This window comes from Lepisma saccharinum, chromosome 3 (genome assembly GCF_977018435.1).
Source record: "Lepisma saccharinum chromosome 3, izLepSacc3.1, whole genome shotgun sequence".
In the NCBI taxonomy this organism is placed as follows: Eukaryota; Metazoa; Arthropoda; class Insecta; order Zygentoma; family Lepismatidae; genus Lepisma; species Lepisma saccharinum.
This window is the reverse complement of record NC_139231.1, coordinates 46,874,031-46,893,850: the sequence shown is the minus strand read 5'-3', so window position 1 is coordinate 46,893,850 and position 19,820 is coordinate 46,874,031. Positions and strand designations below refer to the sequence as shown.

General features: G+C 35.3%; 1 protein-coding gene across 1 annotated transcript in view; it reads right to left on the bottom strand.

The window, feature by feature from the left end:
- The window catches only part of LOC145985528 (lachesin-like), a 258,993-nt gene that overhangs the window by 34,665 nt on the left and 204,508 nt on the right, over positions 1 to 19,820 (bottom strand). The window contains exons 6-7 of the mRNA XM_083119598.1: positions 8,472 to 8,600; positions 2,320 to 2,458 (exon numbers count right to left, since the gene is read on the bottom strand). Of these exons, the coding sequence (XP_082975724.1) occupies positions 2,320 to 2,458; positions 8,472 to 8,600 (268 nt within the window). The remainder of the gene's footprint in view (positions 1 to 2,319; positions 2,459 to 8,471; positions 8,601 to 19,820) is intronic.

Genomic DNA, 19,820 nt, shown 5'->3' with positions numbered 1-19,820 from the left:
AATAGGGACACTTACTTTCTGGATGCGCCTCGTATCATCACTCATCTTTATATTCGCGATTAGACAAAAGTGGCAGAAATGCGAAGTAAAATAAACCAAATCAATATGCAATATATATGGGACTCCACGATGGTGTAGTAGTAATCAAGAGATCTCGGGTTCGACACCTAATGGAGGCACAAAGTTGTTCGTATCCTATCTTAAACTGCAGGTCCAGTCCCGATTATCCTTTCTGTGCATAAAGTGACTTGAAAAACAAAACTCGATTATATAATATATTGTGAGAGCATACCCCTGTACATTGCTCTGTGCATAAAGTGGACTTAAATCGCCAAATTAATCAATCAATCATAAAGACACATTGATGTGGAGCTAAGGTCACACACATTCTAGATTTCGGCCATTCTGATGTGAACAGCATCACACTCCAGCCGACTATATTCTCTAGTGTTCCCACTGGTACTCATGGTTTGGAAACTAAATGAGCCCTTGAGCCAATTATATTGGTGGAACAATTCCCTCATAAGATCACCCATCCTGGGAATCGAACTCGGGTCTCCAGTGTGACAATTAGACACTCTACCGAATGGACCACAGACTCCACACCCAAATGCACGCACACGTACGCACTCATGCACATGCAGGTATATCTAAACAACAGCGACAAACTTTCACAGGATGCAGCAACTATCAGATGTTTGTTTTAGGTCCACTATATGCTTAGATAGGGTAATTGGGACCGTACTTACAGATTGACGCCGGAACCACTCTGCCACCACTGGCAATTGAACCACCCGGGACACCTTGTTTAAATGGTACCAGAGTTAACACTGCGCCAGAAGGAGGCCAAAAAAGAAACCAAGAAGAACAACTTTTCTAAGGAAGTTTTTCTCTCGTTGAGGGCTCACTCCGATGTTACAAGCTCTCCGGAAAATGGCATTTTCGTTTTCTGCATCACTTTGTACAGATTCATGGTTGCCAGTGGCATTTCATTTTTGTTATCAGTTAATGTACTAAACACGGTAGAAGCATAATCATGGCGTAGAAACTTCGTCAAGACCAAGTCTATGGGATTACGCGTTTCCATCAAGTTATGCCTTTACCATCATACAAGGGTTGGATAAAAAGTAATGGCAACACTGCTGTCCCGTGAAAGGGGCGAGTCACAGCGCCACGACCGTTTCGTGGTTGATAAAGGAATGTCAGACGAGGCAGTAGTGAGTGGGAGCGATTGTATGTTATTAAGTGAAAAACAGCAGTGCTCTGAAGCAGAGGACGAGAGTGCAAGCGCCCTAACAATATGTTTAGGCAAGAAGAACAACGTCTCTTAGGCAGACGGTCAACACCACCTTCGTCTCGCATTAAGAAGGAAGCGACGGCACGTTCTGGCACGGTGTCCCATCATCCTGCTTGACAATGCAACGTGTCACACTGCGAACACTGTGACGGCGCTCCTGCATAACTGGTATAGATCGACCACAAGGAAAAAAACCTTGGGACGAAAAGTCCCCGCGCAGCTTTCCCTTCTTCCCTCCACCTCGGGCCATAAGGAAGCATGGTCCACTCTCCCCTCTCCCCTACTCGCGGGGGTACGGTGCACAGGAGTCGCGGGTCTGCGCAGGTTGTTTTGCTCGTGGTTCCACTATAGTGGGAGGTACTGGAACATCCGCCGTATTCACCGGTATGAGACCGTGTGATTACGACCTTTTTGCCAAAATGAAGGAACCACTGGGCGGGAAGCACTACGACACGCGCGAAGCCATCATACGTGCTATAGGGCGGTCACTGCGGGACATCGATAGAGATTGACGCGCTGACGGCGTACGACGCCTTCCATACGTGTGGCAGAAGGTCGTAGAAATGGGGGGGGGCGATTACATTGAAGGAATGTAACACGTGCTCCTCTGCCAATACAGTCAAGTAGCAATTATACCAGTGTTGCCATTACTTTTTATCCAACCCTTGTTGTTATCGACTTAGAAAGACTTGGCGACTTTTGTAGGGAAATGATCACAATACAGAGAACGACCCTTGCATACTCATAATATTTTTGCTCGTAGACCGATAAAACAGAACCAGTGGCAGTGGCAACCATGAATATGTGTCACCGGGCTGCATACATATAGGATAGACAATGTGGATTTCGAGGACTACTAGCATCGAAATCAAACCTCAACGAGCAAAATGTTTCGAAGAGAAGTTGCTCTCCTTGATATCCTCCACACGTTGTGATAGTTTGTTGGTGTTGTACGACGAGATTCTATGTGGAGGAAAATAATAAGTGACGAAATTCCTTGAAAGGGCAGTACCCCTACTCACCCGTCCAGGAGCATCTCTCCTCTATTCTTAACCCAGTAGTTAATGGTGTTAGGAAAAGCTTCGACGTAGCACTCCAAATGGACATCCGTGCCCAGTGGCGCTCCTAGTAGCTGGTTCGGAACTTTGATCACAGGTGCAACTGCAAAATAACAGAGAGAGATTTCTTTCTGAGGCAACCTTGAAATTCTATGGTAAATTTCTCACAGTTAAAATTACCTGATCCATCTTGTCCAAGGTGATCCTAAAGTGAACACTCTTCGGACGATTATAGTATGAGTAAATTTATTTTCCAGTGGATGCTGGTGACTTTCTTATAAAAGCTCAGAATATATGTGTACAAACCTATATGCAATTACAACAGCAAGTAACGAGCTTTCACTGCATTTTATTGTATGTAAGTTGTATGTTTTACATGTTGTTACAAGTAGAGTGTGAATTAAATGTTCTGTTTTGGGAAGGCCAGGGAACTTGTTCTCTTTTTGGAGTGGATAAATGTACATCATCAACAACTTGGAGCATCATTTGGTAAACCTGGCACGGACAAATTGGGTCACTCTCACATAGTAATTGTATACAGTAAAACCTCGTTAATCCGGACTAATGGGGGGATAAGTTGACCGGTTTAACGAAAGCTCGGATTAACTGAAATAACCTTAAAAAACACTAGAAAGTGCATTAAAACTCTGTTTATAGCAACAAAACGCGTTTATTATGGTGTATTTAAAGGGCATAGGCCCAAATACACTATACAGCACAGTACAAAGTCTGCGAGAAACAGAATTTCATCAGTGGTTGACTGGCTTTTCTTTGGGAAGTTCTCTTGTCGACTTCTAGCCACATTTAAAACCTTGCATTCTGCTTTATTGTATTTTTCCTTTTGCCTGTCCGGATTAACGACGTTTTACTGTACTCGTTTTTAATGGAGAAATATATGATGATCCTGATTTCTTATTTGTTACAAGTTATATTGAAAGTTTAAACTTCTTAAACGTTAATTTAAGTTAATAGAATGTTGAAATCATCGCCACGGCGAAGAGGAAATATTAAATTATACGCAAAAAGATTATTCCAGTGTTCGTAATTACGTTAACAGTAGCCTACGTAAAATTTGTTAACTCTCAATGCTATAACTACACCCCGGATTTTTATGTAATATCAAAGTATAAAATTTATACATATATATCTAAGAATATTTGATAATACGATGTACATAAATATGTTTTATCAAAAGGATGTAGCTAAATATGTAGTATGAAAGAGTAGGCTATGCAATATTAATAATAATCGTGTATCCAAGCAATGTCAAGAATTCTGCTAGATATTTATTTTATTTGAACATATTTAATGTAATTTTAAAGACATAAGTTGTTCTAATTAAAATGTGTATCAAATTTACAAACTTAAAAAAGCACAGCAACGTGCACATATTTAAGGAACAAATTTTGTTAACTATTAATTACTTTTCATATCACAAATTATTGTAGAATATGAAAATATGTAAAAGAGCTCTTCGTGACTTTCGAAACAAATTGTGAAAAAAAAAGTCTACAGAAAGAACAATCGAATGAAAATACATAGCTACTTTTGTACTTTTTGTACAAGTGAACATATTGTGTAACTCGGTACGTACAGGAAAGTAGCCTTCTTGTGCACCGATGCCAAGTTTCTAGGTGCTTTGACTAAACCTAAAAACTAAACGAAAATAGGTAACTAGAAAGGGGGGTTAGTAGAAACTTCAGCATCTTTCGATAAATAACAGTTCCAGTATTTTTATTTTATTCAGTCTGTCTTTCGGCTTGTCAGTCAATTTTAGGTGACCTTAAACACTATGCATCTGAATGATTAGAAAATATGACATCCCATGAGCTACAAATTTTCTTCATCATGTTTCAGAAATCCAAAATATAGGAAAACGGATAGAGAAAGCAAAAAAAAACCAAAAAAACACGAAATATGTTGTTTTATGTAAAGTAAATTAGCAAATATGTAAAATATGAAATATCCTGGCAAATATATATAAAAACATGTAGCATAAAATTTATGCAAAATCATGTCAGTTATATAATTCGTTGACATTTTTTGTTTAAGGTATGTATCTAGAAAGGAATAGAATATATAATTACATACAAATCCGGCTCTAGATATAACACTACAGATGATCGCGAATGATGGTCAATGTTAGCATGACATATAATAACGATATTTCATTAAACTCGCCTTTGAAGTGGAAATTGTTAGGTGGGTGTATGCTTGCTCAAGCCTTGGGAATATCTGTAGGATGCTCCCATGGTTTAACATGGTGAGAATGAATGAAACATGTTGGGGGATGCTTTGCCTCCGCATCGCCCCCACTTCCAGAAATCACGTCACTCGTAAATTAATAGGCCCACGGCTATCCTGCAAACTTTTCCCCGTCCGTTTGATTGCCAAGATCAATATGCAAGGATTTAATTGCATAAATGTTAAATCTTTAATATTAATGTTCTTCAAAAACTTACCCATTTGATATACAGGGTGTCGCCGTAAAACACCGACAAACTTTCACGACGCGTAGAGGACATCAGTACAACAACTTTACTTGGTAACGTTTTGTTCGTTAGAAACCTCGTTTCGAAGCTAAGAGCCCTCGAAACAGGGCATTTTATTATGAATATTTGAAGCCATGTAAGCACTAATTTCCTCCCCTATTGCTACGCAATGGACCTAACCCTAAACTACTTGTGTACGACAGTCGGAACAGAACAGTGCGCATGTGTTTTGTGTGAGGGCAACGTTGTGGTGAAGTACACTAACACGTAATAGTTAACTTAAATGAACTAACATGAAGTGTGTAAAAGCCCGACCCTGTGGCCGAGTGGTTAGCACATCGCGCTGCGACGCCAAGGGTCCCGGGTTCGAATCCCGGTCGGGCTTGGTTGTTTGTGAATGTCCATTCATCAATTTCATCATTTCATCACTCATCCCCATCTTCGCAAATTAGCCAAGAGGCACAAAACGCGAAGTAAAATAAACTAAATCAATCAATCAATCAATGAAGTGTGTAAAAATATACAATATGGTGTGGATGTATTAATTTAAATGAAACATTCACACACACTATCAAATTATGTGCTTGACACTTCATTCTCTTCTTTCACAAGAAAACATTTCTTAATGAGAAACTGATACTGTTATTAGGGTACGAAAATTAGTAGATCATAGGAGCATTGTTATGTGGCTTATTTTTGTAATTTCTAGATTATAAAAGCCTTAGTTATCATTGTATTTGTATCGTGAACGCTTTTACATCACAATCTAAAACAGATTCCCATTGACAAGTTATCTTTTACACCTCTACAAAAGGTGTTAATTAATCGTGTATGCCTCATGCGGGAAATAACAGTAAAACACATCCATTTTCCTGTCTGTATAGAGTAAATTGCTTTCCAAGCAAATTTCCATGAACATTTTTAACAAAACCGAGCACGTTGCACGATTGTCTGATTAAGCACATGCGTGTACAAACCTAATCAATAAATATGAATCAGTAGTCAGTTCGTGAGCAAAAATTAAATTACAAACCAGGTCTACATGGATGGAATTATAGAATTATCGATGATGTTTATTAAAATGAATGTCTGTCAATTTATACAAAGTTACTTCATTTCGCTTCGTTGACAGGATAATAGAAATAAATTTAATGTTTAGAGGAGGTAAACTGAGCCATAGCTTCTTTTCCCAATTGCAAAGACATGAAAATGAAAAGAAAACAGAAGGATAATGTAAAATGATCATATTTATTGCGTATGAATGAAGAAGGCTAGTGCTTAAAATAAATATGATCATCTTCTAAAATTTGAATATATTTAACAATAACTTCACTTAATTTATATTATCCAATTTTTGTCTTTTATTTGTATTATATAGTCAAAAACAATAACAGGTCTTAGTAACACTCCAACGAAAGTGATTTAAGAATCCGATACTGTATCAGTCCCACTTGGCATGGTTAGTGGAATGTACGGTGAATACAATGAGACATATTTGAGCATTGGCGGATTTAGCGGGAGGGACGCGGGGGCACGTGCCCCTCTGAAAATGGAAGACGTAGTATTTAAAAAAGTATTGTTAGCACTGTGAATTATAACGAACAATGTTCGAGCAATCTTTTTTCAGACAGTAAAAGAATAAAAACAAAGTTGACCATAAATACATTAATCGCGAGTAGATTCACTACACACCACTAAAATAATTCGACACGGGAAATCAAACCTTTAACTGGTCACAAGTCAATAATGGTAACCGACAGAGAACCAAGCGAGATGATGTTTTTAAATCAAATATGCTCCACGTATCTCACAGTTTCGGCCGAGAAAATGAATTCTCAAACTTATCCCTTAATGTAATCATTGTCAATACTTAGATATATTATTTCGCAAGAATCTAACAATGTTATTACTAGGGCTCGAAAGTTAATGACCTAAAAAATCTAAAAAGTACCTCAATTTTTTAAAAAATACAAATAACTTCTGCTCTTATAATAAAAGCTTGATAAGAGAGTTGAATAAATCGATAAAACCTCTTGTTTTGTGTTTTAAACTATCGAATCAAAGGATTGATTGATTTCTTTTATTTTACTTCGAGGTTTGTGCCTCTTGGCTAATTTGCGAAGATGGGGATGAGAGATGAAATGATGAAACATGCCCGAGCGGGATTCGAACCCGGGACCCCTGGCGTCGCAGCTCGATGTGCTAACCACTCAGCTATGGAGTACGGCCGAATCAAAGGAAAAAAGCAATTAAGTGCTAATGTAGGAAAAGGGTAGGAGCAAAAAGAAACCTAAAAATATATTTTTTTAAAAAATACAACAAAAATGACAAAAATACTGAAAATTACTTAAAAGTCAAGAATGGCCGGAAAATGCAAAAAAAAGTAACATTTTCTGGATCTCAATGAAGGGAAAGGACTGCTATCAGCGTCAGCATTGTCTTTAAGGCCCAGGAAATAAGTTAATTTTTCATCAGCTTTCTAACGCTAGTTATCACATTATAATGAAAGGACACTGGGTTTGTTTCCTGGTGGAAATTCTGATTTTATTTTGAACGCCCAGTCCAGATTGGTTTATCTCATTACAAATTGGCCACAAACCCTCGTAATTGTCTTGATGTGAATAACTTACTCACACAAACAGACTCACTCACATGCGATGCTGTGTTAATATGTAGAAAAAATTGCGCATTATATTTCCAGTGTTACTATGTGCATCTTATGCTTACAGTATTATCTGTGTCCCTCGCAAGAAAAAAAAATCTAGATCCGCGTATGTCAGTGAGTCAAAATGTTAAGTCTCAAAATGTAGCAGGCTAAATGCCATACCACTAAAACACAACACAACTTTAATGGATAAGCGGAAAACGCGTATGTGTGTGCATACAGGGTGTCGCCTACAACATCGACATACTTTCATACAGCATATGAAGAAGGTAAACAAGCTATTTGGAAACATTTGCTCCTTGCAGCCTCCTTCGTTCCGACGCTTCGAGCTCTCGAAAAGCGGCATTTCTATACTGTCTGTATACAACCACGCAGCACAGATTCACGGTTACCACTGCCATTTCTGTTGGATAATCTACTAATATCCATAAGATGCCATGGACAGACTATGCAGTTGGAACGTGAATATCTACGCTGAAGAGTTCGAGTTCTACATCTAGCGCAAAAGCTTCAAATAGAACAAAAAATAATAATAACTGATGATAATTCATGTAAGATCTGAATGAGGAGAGGGAAGGTGGAAAGTGGAAGCCTGTGACCTCAACTTTGCGGCGTTCTATCTGACATGATACTGTTTTGATGGGGTGTCATAATTTATTTGCTGTGCCGTCTCACAAAAACAGTGAATGAGAGTGGCAACCTTGTATTTGTGTTGTACGTTTGCACACTTGCAGGATAAAATTTGCAGTTTCTTCCAGGACCAGAAAGAAGAACGTTATTAAAAAAAGTTCTTCTTCCTTGAAACGCCTTATGTGTTGAGTAAATTTTATCGACGTTTTACTGCAACACCCTGTATATCCTTCCTTTCACCAAACAACGACCTCGTTTTATTAACAGAGAATCACTAATGACTTTCATTAACGAACGTAGTAATAATTATATCTTTTAAGGATACTTACAATTAATATTTAATGTTATCCTCTTGCTCACGGCCGGAGGAACTTCGTTAGAAGCGATGCAAAGATAAGCACCCATTTGCTTTCGGTCTAATTTCACCAGGTGTAGACTTTCACCTCCATACGTATCCACTGAAAGTTAGAAATACAAGTATCAGTGAGGTTTTGGCGTTATTCAAGCATACATTTTAAAAACATCTGCGAGTTTTAATAAAACTTACATCTTACAGATAGACATTTTGTTATTTGATTCCACACATTCGAATAAATACTTTAATGCCATAAAATATATGAATTCATATATTTCGGAGCTTTATTTTTAAAATTTGTTTACCTTTACACATAAAGTACTCTTCAAGTACCTTGTAAAAGGAGGGTTCGAACGTTTGAGACCAACTCGGATCATACGTATTTCAGCGGCTAGAATCGCACATTAAACTGCCCAATCCCGATAAGCGTTATAGTAAATAAAGTGAACTTAAACTTTGGCAAAATTTACTTTGGATATTAAATTTATATATATACAGGGTGACTGGTAATTAGATGTATTCTCTGAAAGGGGTTAAAGTAGAGACAATTTGCAATAAATTTGACCATATGATACCCCGTCCGAAAATTAGTACTTTTCGAGATAATCGAATTTTTATTGTTTTTTTAAAATGACAAGTTTCCACATAAAAAGATGAATTGAGAAAAAAATGTTTATTGTATGGAACTTATTTCAGCGTTTTCTGATAGCCAACAAATAAGTGGTTCGTTGAAAAAAAACGTTTTTCCCAAATAAGAATCACATGAAAGTAACGGGTGGGTCTAAACTTACAAGTGATGATAAAAAAATGCACTCTTAGTTTACTTGGCAACGTATTAATAACAAACATGGTATGACACGAAGCGTACAAATTACTTTAATTACTTCCTTGGGTCATCTGCTATCCAACAAGGTACAAATGTTGCTAACATTCACATCTGTGTACAAGAAATAATACTTCATTCATCTTCATGTGAATGGAATCAATGAACAATACAATTAAAGAACATTACACATCTTGCTCAAAGTGGGTATCTCCGTTACGAATGCAGGCACACAGGTTTTTATGGACATTTTATCTCTTCACTCGTGATGTAATGGTGTCCTTGATGTGTTGACCAGCTGTTAAGATCCTCTCCCTGAGCTCTTCTTGCGAGTTTAACGGTGTCTTGTCATGTGGCTCCAAATGTAAAAGTCGCAAGGCGTCAAATCGGGGGATCGAGCCGGCCAGGGAATCGGGCCGCCTCGGTCAATTCATTTCCTTGGGTAGTTTTCATCCAGCCACTGTCGCACGCCCAGGCAGAAGTATGGATGGGCGTCATCAACAATCATTTGATCGAGCCATTTTTCCTGCCCCAAATATTTAAATGGCATCACTTATGAACTTTTCTTGAGGATCGGGATGACAATGTTGTTGGAGGATGTGCCTCTAGTTACAAGAGGTGACATGATTTATCAGCATGATGACTGCCCAGCTCGATCCCCCGATCGATTTGACGCCTTATATCTATTTATTTTTATCCTTGTAGATTTATATTTTTGTTAATTATTTTATTATTATTATTAATATTAACTTTTATAAGAATCATTTTTTTTTATTTTATTTGTTTTTTGAGGGATCATTAGTGCCTACTTTATTTTTAATTTTAGGGTGAGGGTATCAACCAGAGCGAGTACAGGCGGGGGTATACTTACTTTTTTATACATTACTTGCTTCTTTACCTCTTTTGGTTGGTATCTTTATGTTAAATTATAAGGTGGGTGGTTTATATATATATAAAATTAGGTATATTAATATTAATATAAATTATTTTGTTTGATATATTAGAATGGTGTTTGCTTTTTTAGTAAAAATACCTATATTTTTGGTTCATTTGTGATTGCCCAGGGCTCATGTTGAGGCTCCAGTTAGAGGATCTATAATTTTGGCTGGGATTTTACTAAAGCTTGGAGGATATGGGATTTTGCGAATTATTTCTTGTATTGAGAGATTAATATTTTGATTTGGTATTAGAATTGTTGGAATTTGAATAATTAGTCTTGTTTGTATACGTCAAATTGATTTAAGGGCCTTGGTTGCATATTCATCTGTAGCACATATAGGTCTTGTTTTAATAGGGATTATAACTATAGGAACATGAGGGATAAATGGTGGACTCACTTTAATAGTAGCACATGGTCTTTGTTCTTCTGGGATATTTTGTCTAGTAAATATTACTTATGAGCGATTAGGTAGTCGTAGTATACTAATTAATAGGGGGATAATTAATTATATTCCTAGATTATCTTTATGATGATTTATATTAAGAATTACTAATACGGCTGCCCCTCCTTCTATTAACTTGCTGGGTGAAATTAGTTTATTAAATAGAATTATTGGGTGATCCTATTTTAGTTTTGTAGGTGTTGCATTTCTTTTTTAAGTGCTGGTTATACTTTATATTTATATTCTTATACTCAGCATGGAATATATTATTCTGGTGTATTTTCTTGTTGAAGAAGTAATATTCGTGAATATCTATTATTATTTTGTCATTTATTTCCATTAAATTTTTTTAAATTGAATTTAAAATATTTAAATAGTTAAGTAGTTTAAGTAGAATAATAAGTTGTGGGCTTAAGGGTAACTAAAAGTTCTTAAATCAATGGTTTTTAATTTTTTTATTACAAGTATAGTATCAATTATTTTATTAATTAGTAGAGTAATTTTATTATTATTAGGGATAATATTTTTAATTAAGGATGTTACAATTTTTATTGAGTGAAATATTGTTAATTTGAATAGTTCTAGTATTATTATAACAATATTATTTGATTGAATATCTTTAATTTTTATAGGCTTAGTTATATATATTTCTTCTATGGTTATTAATTATAGAGGTTCTATAGAGGGGGACTATAATATAAATCGATTTATTATTTTAGTTTTATTGTTTGTTGGATCTATAATGTTTTTAATTATTTCTCCTAATATTATTAGAATTATTTTAGGATGGGACGGTCTAGGATTAGTTTCTTACTGCCTAGTAATTTATTATCAGAATGTTCGTTCCTATTCTGCTGGGATACTAACTGCTTTGTCCAATCGAATTGGTGATGTATTTATTTTATTATCTATTGCTTGAATATTAAACTATGGTAGATGAAATTATATTTATTATTTATGATTAATTTCTGATTTTGATATAATATTAATTACTAGATTTATTATTATTGCTGGAATAACAAGGAGTGCACAAATTCCGTTTTCTGCATGGTTGCCGGCAGCTATAGCCGCACCAACCCCAGTTTCTGCATTAGTTCATTCTTCTACTTTGGTTACTGCTGGGGTTTATTTATTAATTCGTTTTGGAGATATATTGATATACACTGTTCTTGGTAGGGTACTTTTATTATTATCCGGGCTAACTATATTTATAGCTGGAGTTGGTGCTAATTTTGAATATGATTTAAGGAAAATTATTGCTTTATCTACATTAAGGCAACTTGGTTTAATAATATTAACATTATCTATGGGGTTAAAGGAGCTATCATTTTTTCACTTGTTGACACACGCTATATTTAAGTCTTTATTATTTTTATGTGCTGGTGTAGTAATTCATGTTATAGGGGATGTTCAGGATATTCGTTGCATGGGGGGTTAATTAATAAAATACCAATAACTATTTCTTGTATAATAATTTCTAGTCTTGCCCTATGTGGAATACCGTTTTTGGCTGGATTTTATTCTAAGGATTTAATTCTGGAAATATTAAGTATATCTTCTTTTAATTTAGTAATATTTGTCTTATTATGAATTTCTACGGGCATAACTATAGCTTATAGTTTTCGATTAAATTATTATTTAGTTGGTAAATCTTATAGAGGTACATCATTCCAATTCTTTTCTGATGATGGGGGGTGAGGTATATTTAAAGGTATATTAGGCTTATTATTGTTATCTATTGTAGGTGGCTCTGGGTTAATGTGATTAGTTTTTCCTTCTGTTTTTGTTGTTATTATTCCTCTTAATTTGAAAATGGGGGCAGTTATTTGTATTTTATTAGGGGGTGAATTGGATATAATATTACATCTTTCTTATTCGAAGTTTATCCATTTTTTAATAATAAAATAATATACTATTTATTAGGAGGAATATGATTTTTACCTTATTTGTCCTCTGGGGGATTAATTGGTAGTTCATTTACTACTGGAGGTATATATATTAAGTCTATTGATTATGGATGAAGTGAGCTTATGGGGGGACAGGGAGTGTATAAATATATAAGGAGTGGTTCTTTAACTATTCAACTAATACATTCTAACTATTTTAGTATTTATTTTATATTTTCATTTTTAATAGTAATTTTATTAATAATTTATGTGTGTTTATATAGCTTATAGTAAAGTATAATATTGAAGTTATTAGGAAGAATAAAGATAATTCTGTAAACACTTCTTGAGCTTATTTAAAGCCCAGCTTTATCATGAAAAGATAATGTAATTTTATACTAAAGAAACAATGTAAAGAGTATTAATGGAATTTCACCACTAAAGATGGAAGTTAGCAGCCCCCACTTAATGAGATACCCCTTAACTGAGGAGATATCCTAATTTTATTATTAACATTAATATGCCGCCTTTCTTTGGCTTCAGTCAAGTAAGCAAGGGTAATATATACCAATTTATTCAGGTCGAAGCTGATTGCTTTTGCTTCTTGCTCAATAAAGTAAATTGAATTATTCAATACCTTTTGAATGCAACTCAAATGTTATTATTAACTATTACTCTAGCATGCTCATTCTAGTGTCATACCATGTTTGTTATTAATACGTTGCCAAGTAAACTAAGAGTGCATTTTTTTATCATCACTTGTAAGTTTAGACCCACCCGTTACTTAAATGTGATTGTTATTTGGGACAAACTTTTTTTCAACGAACCACTTATTTGTTGGCTATCAGAAAACGCTGAAATATGTTCCATACAATAAGCAATTTTTTTCTCAATTCATCTTTTTATGTGGAAACTTGTCATTTTTTAAAAAACAATAGAAATTTGATTATCTCGAAAACTACCAATTTTCGGAAGGGGTATCATATGGTCAAATTTATTGCAAATTGTCTCTACTTTAACCCCTTTCAGAGAATACATCTAATTACACTGGTCTACAAATATAATATTTGTGAATGTTACAAGAACAGAACAAGCTGTTTCTAGAATTTGCTGAGCCCCTGAATGCAAATCTCATTTCAGAATTTCTCCATCGGGCTCAGATTTCCTGTAAAAATGTTTTTTGTATTTTCCTACCTCAGCCTATGTTCTATATGTATTGGTCGAAAGGACTTGCTTTCACAAAAGTGCTACAAACGTAAAAGGTAATAAATCTGTGTCAGTATACAAAGGAATGAAGTAAATCAGTAACATAAAAGTGTATAAACATACCTAAAAATGTTTCCTTACCGATTTCCTATGAAACTTTGCCTCAGGAACATCTCTTCGTAAGGTCCAGCAGTAGTCGGACAGCATTGCGGCACTCCATTTGCCTTGATACCGCTTTTCCATTAGAGCAATGTCTTGGTGAAACCGTTCACCGTGTTCGTTACTAACGGCACCAAGGTTAGTTGGGAAGAAGTCCAAGTGATCATTCAAGAAATGTAATTTTAGAGACATGTTGCATCCCATACGTTGGTATGATCTAATTAGTCCATGTACAATATCGCGATACTTCTCTGCTTTATGGGTGCCTAAAAAGTTTTTACATACACTTGTAAAAGACAACCATGCCATTTTTTCAACATCTGTTAATTGTTGAATGAAATTCTCGTCATTCATCAATTCCCTTATTTGAGGCCCTACAAATATTCCTTGTTTAATTTTTGCATCGCTGATTCTTGGGAATTTCTGTTGCAAGTAATGAATCCACGTGAAATTCTGTCCATGGCTTTCACATAGTTTTTAATTAGTCCCAATCTTATGTGCAGAGGAGGGAGATACACATTTTTGGGGTCAACAAGAGGAGTGTTCGCCACATTCTTCTGTCCAGGCACTAATTCACTACGACGAGGACATTTTTTCCCGCAATAGTGATGTTTTCTGTCTCTGCTGTCCCACTCGCATAAGAAGCAGGAATGGTTTGTGTACCCAAGCTGCATGCCAAGTAGAATTGCAATTACCTTCAGATCTCTGCATATATTCCATTTGTATTTCTCATATTGGATATCTTGCAAGGATACATGTTTGGTGCCTTACTGAGGTGAATGTCAAGTTTTATACTATAACTACAGTACAAGACATAAGCGATATTCTTGATATTCATTGCCGTATTATATTATTATCGCCCTGGGCTTAAGAATTTCTAGCTAGGGTTTCTATCTTTATCTTAAGTTGTGTAACAATTTGTGTTAAATACTCAAATTGTGAGTTTTATAAACCTACTCCCAAACACTGTTTATACGAATATTTACATAATTTAATTTACTACATTTAATCAATGTGCTAGCTTTAAGTTTTTTCGAAAATCTAACAATTAAAAAATATGGACAGTTTAACATGGTATTTCATTCAAATAGACATCAAATATTACACATTCATTCAAACTATTTTGGGGGATTGTGAAGAACAATATGCAGTTTGAAATATATATTGTGTAGTAGTTGTGGTGTGTGTATGTTTATATTGTGTTATAGTTGTGATGTGTTTGTGTGTGTCTTGTGTAGTAGTTGTGATGTGTTTGTGTGTGTCTTGTGTAGTAGTTATGCTGTCTAATGTGTTTGTGTTCGTCTGGTGTAGTAATTGTGCTGTCTAATATGTTTGTGTTTGTCTTGTGTAGTAGTTCCTCCATTCATATCGGGGGTTAGGCGTAGAGCTGACAACTCTGCACTGTAAAAAGACATGTCAAGAAACAGAAATATAAGGCCATGGATGTTCCCAAGGTAAAATATTCCGGAGGTAAAATAGTCCCCCGTTCGGATCTCCGGGTGGGGACTACTTTGGGAGGTCCCTGGACTAAGGATAAGATCTACGTTAGGAATAAGGATATTAAATTAGGCACCTGGAATGTTCTGAGCCTTTACCGGCCTGGGGCATTTCAGTGTACAGTTAATGAGATAGTGAAGTATAAATTAGATGTAGTAGCTGTCCAGGAAGTTAGGTGGCCAGGAGAAGGAAATTGTAAAACTAAAAATTATACTTTTTTCTATGGTGGTACTGAAAATCATAATTTTGGAACAGGCTTTTTCATAAATAATAGAATTATCTCGGCTCTTAAAACAGTAGAATTTATTAATGATAGGATATCATATGCAGTTTTACAGGGTAGGTGGTGTAAAATTATTTTAATAAACATACATGCACCAACGGAAGATAAAGATGATAATACTAAAGATGATTTTTATACAGAGTTAGAACAGGTCTTTGATAAATTTTCTCAGTATGATATGAAAATTCTGTTAGGTGACTGTAATGCACAGATTGGCAAAGAAGATACATTTAAACCCACGATTGGTAAAGAAAGTCTTCATGAATTAAGTAATGATAATGGTATAAGATTGATTACTTTTGCAACCTCAAAGAATTTAATTGTGAAAAGTACCACTTTTAAACATAAAGATATCCATAAATATACCTGGTCTTCTCCAGATGGTAAAACTCATAATCAGATAGATCATATTCTCATTGATAAGAGAAGGCATACTAGTATAATTGACGTTCGTACACATAGAGGTGCTGACTGTGCCAGTGACCATTATTTAGTAATTGCTAAATTAAGAGAAAGACTCTCAGTGATAAATCATAAGCAACAAAATCTAAAAGTTCTAAAATTTGATACAGGAAAGTTTACTGATGAAAGAATTAAGAAAGATTACCAAATTAAACTGTCAAATAGATTTGATGTTTTGCAGGATTTAAATGATGATGAAAATATAAATGAAACAGACGTAAATAAGAATTGGGAGCACATACGTAATGCAATAGAATCAGCAGCTAAAGAAACTATAGGATACCATAAACCGAGAAAAAGTAAGCCATGGTTTGATAATGAATGTCATAATCTAATAGAAATAAGAAATCAGGCTAGACTTAGGTGGTTAAATAATTCGGATGATACAAATCTAAGCAATTATAATACAATAAAGCGAGAAGTTAACCGCATGTTTAGAAGTAAAAAAAGAGATTACTTGAAAAGCAAAATTAACGAAATTGAAACAAACAGCAAAAATAAAAATATCAGAGATTTATATAAAGGTGTAAATGAATTTAGAAAGGGGTGGCAACCTAAAGTAAACTTGATAAAAGATAAAGACGGTGATTTTCTAGCTGACCCAAGCGATATTCTAAATAGATGGAAGAACTACTTTAATGACCTTTTAAATGTCCATGTAGGAGATAAATCAGAAGTAAATGAAGTACACACAGCAGAACCTTTAGTTCCAGAACCTAACTTGACTGAAGTTAAAGATGCTATTAAAAGGCTTAAGAATAACAAAGCACCTGGCATTGATTTAATACCAGCTGAGTTAATTAAATATGGTGGAAATTCATTAATATGTCAAATTCATAAATTAATTTGTTTAATATGGAATAAAGAAGAAATCCCTCAACAGTGGAAAGAATCCATAATTGTTCCTGTGTTTAAAAAAGGTGATAAAATGAACTGCAATAATTACCGTGGAATTTCTCTACTCTCAACAACATACAAAATATTGTCTAACATTCTTTTAACAAGACTAACCCCATATGCTAATGAAATTATAGGTGATTATCAATGTGGATTTAAACGTAACAGATCAACTACAGATCAAATTTTTCATATCAGACAGACACTTGAAAAAAAGTGGGAATATAATCAAAATGTCCATCAGGTATTCATTGATTTCAAAAAAGCATATGATTCGGTCAAAAGAGATAAATTATATAATATATTAGTAGAGTTTGGAATACCTAAGAAGCTTGTTAGTATGATAAAAATATGCACCAGTGAAACAGAAAGTAAAATTCGTGTGGGTAATAATATGTCTGACAAATTTATAATTCACGATGGGTTAAAACAAGGAGATGCATTATCTCCATTGCTCTTTAATTTTGCCTTAGAATATGCTGTAAGGAAGGTAAAAGAAACTAAAGAAGGACTAAAATTAAATGGTGTGACTCAGTTGTTAGCATATGCAGATGATGTAGACTTACTGGGGGATGATATAAATACGATTAAGAATAATGCTAAAATATTTTTCAAAACTGCTAAAGAGATAGGTTTGGAAGTTAACAAAGAGAAAACTAAATATATGCTTACAGGCCGAAACCAAGTGTTAGGTAATAATCAAAATCTAATTATTGATAACAACTCGTTTGAACCAGTTTCCAAATTCAAATACTTAGGAGTAATATTAACAAATGAAAATTATATTAAAGAGGAAATAAAAAGTAGGCTTAATTCAGGAAATGCATGTTACTTCTCTCTTCATAAACTTTTGTCTTCTCGTTTAATATCTAAGAAACTAAAAGTTAAAATATACAAAACAGTAATTTTGCCTGTAGTATTATATGGATGTGAAACTTGGTCCCTTACATTGAAAGAGGAACATAAATTGAGAGTATTTGAAAATAAGATCCTTAGGAAAATCTTTGGACCTAAAAGGGATGAGGAGACAGGTGAGTGGAGAAGGTTACATAATTTAGAACTACATAATTTGTATTCATGTCCAGATATTATTAGAATAATTAAATCAAGAAGACTTAGGTGGGCAGGCCATGTGGCACGAATGGGAGAGGAAAGAGGAGTTTACAGGATTCTTGTTGGGAAACCTGATGGTAAGAGACCTGTAGGAAGGCCAAGACGAAGATGGAGGGACAACGTTGAGATGGACCTAAAGGAAATCGGTAGGGATGGAAAAGAGTATATAGATCTTGCTCAAGATAGGGACAGATGGAAGGCCTGTGTTGCTGCAGCCATGAACCTTCGGGTTTAAGAAGGCTAGAGAGTTAGTTAGTTAGTTTGGATATCTGTCAGAAGCTCTTTCAAGTTCTCATAGTCTCCTTCATGTTAACAGCGAGAGCAATTGGTACTGATGGGAATTTGTTTCAATTATGGAGAAGTACAACTTTCATACTAACTTTGCTGAAATCGATGAAAAGACGCCAATCGTGTGAACTGTATTCATGGCCAAGACAATCCATAACGGATGAGATGTCATTACGAAAAAACCATGTCTCCTTCGTGGGAGAAATATTCTGAGAAAATAGTATGGCGGTCACGAAAAAAAAACACTTTCGTATGGCAATCGAGGATATTCCAACCTTTCAGTCGCGAAGCTAAAAGTTCAGACTGTTGCTTAGACAAATTTAAATCCCGCGTAAGATCGTTCAGATCCCCTTGTGACAATAAGTGTGGCTCCATTAATGAACCGGACACTTTAAATGTTGGGTCGGCAGTTTCTTCACCTCTTGCACTTTCTTCCCCGTGTTGGTCACGACAATCATCTTCACTCACAGTCACATTCTCAGGAGGCTTTGGTACCGACAATTCTTCATTGTGACATACAGGTTTCATGGCTGATAGTAAATTTGGGCACTGCACAGTATTCCTTGTGATTCCAGCTATTTTGGTCAGGCAGAAATAACAGCCTGTTGTGTGATCTGATGGTTCCCTCCAAACCATGGGAACAGCAAACGACATGTGACGTGATCCTTTTAACCAGCTTGTCAGAAGTGTAACACAGGTCAAACAGCATATGTGGGGGGCCCATGTTTTGTCCTGATCCCCAACTTTACACCCAAAATAAAGTTCGTAGCACTTCTTTACAAGAGGGGTAATTCGTCTCTTTTGTGACTTAAATGTCAACTCTCCACATGTATAACAAAACGAATTGGGGCTATTTACGCAGGTACGAGGCATTTTCTTATGCACTAAAACTACACACTACTTCTGAAACTTCGAATCACAACCTAATCAAAGGCAGTCACTTCCCACTCTGTCAGAACTCAGAATGTTGAGATGCACGTAACAACAAACGACACTGTGATTCTACTAGTCGGGCATGACTCATCGACAGTGTTGCCATGCTTCTCTCTTATTCACGATTTGGTTTGTTGCAATTGGAGGAAGGTCCCTGGCCTTAGGAACGTGCTGGTCATTCTATGGTCATATAATGACTGTTTTAAACAATATCTGTAGAGTAAATATAGGTTAACCCACGGTCCAATAGGCAGAATTTTCATGAATTGCTTTAGGTACAGGTTAGTGTGTAACAAGAAAACTGAGCCCGATAGGAAAAAACTGATTTCATTTTCGAATTCAGCACCATCGACTTACCTTAGAACACCATTCACATTCCTTGTAACAAATTTCA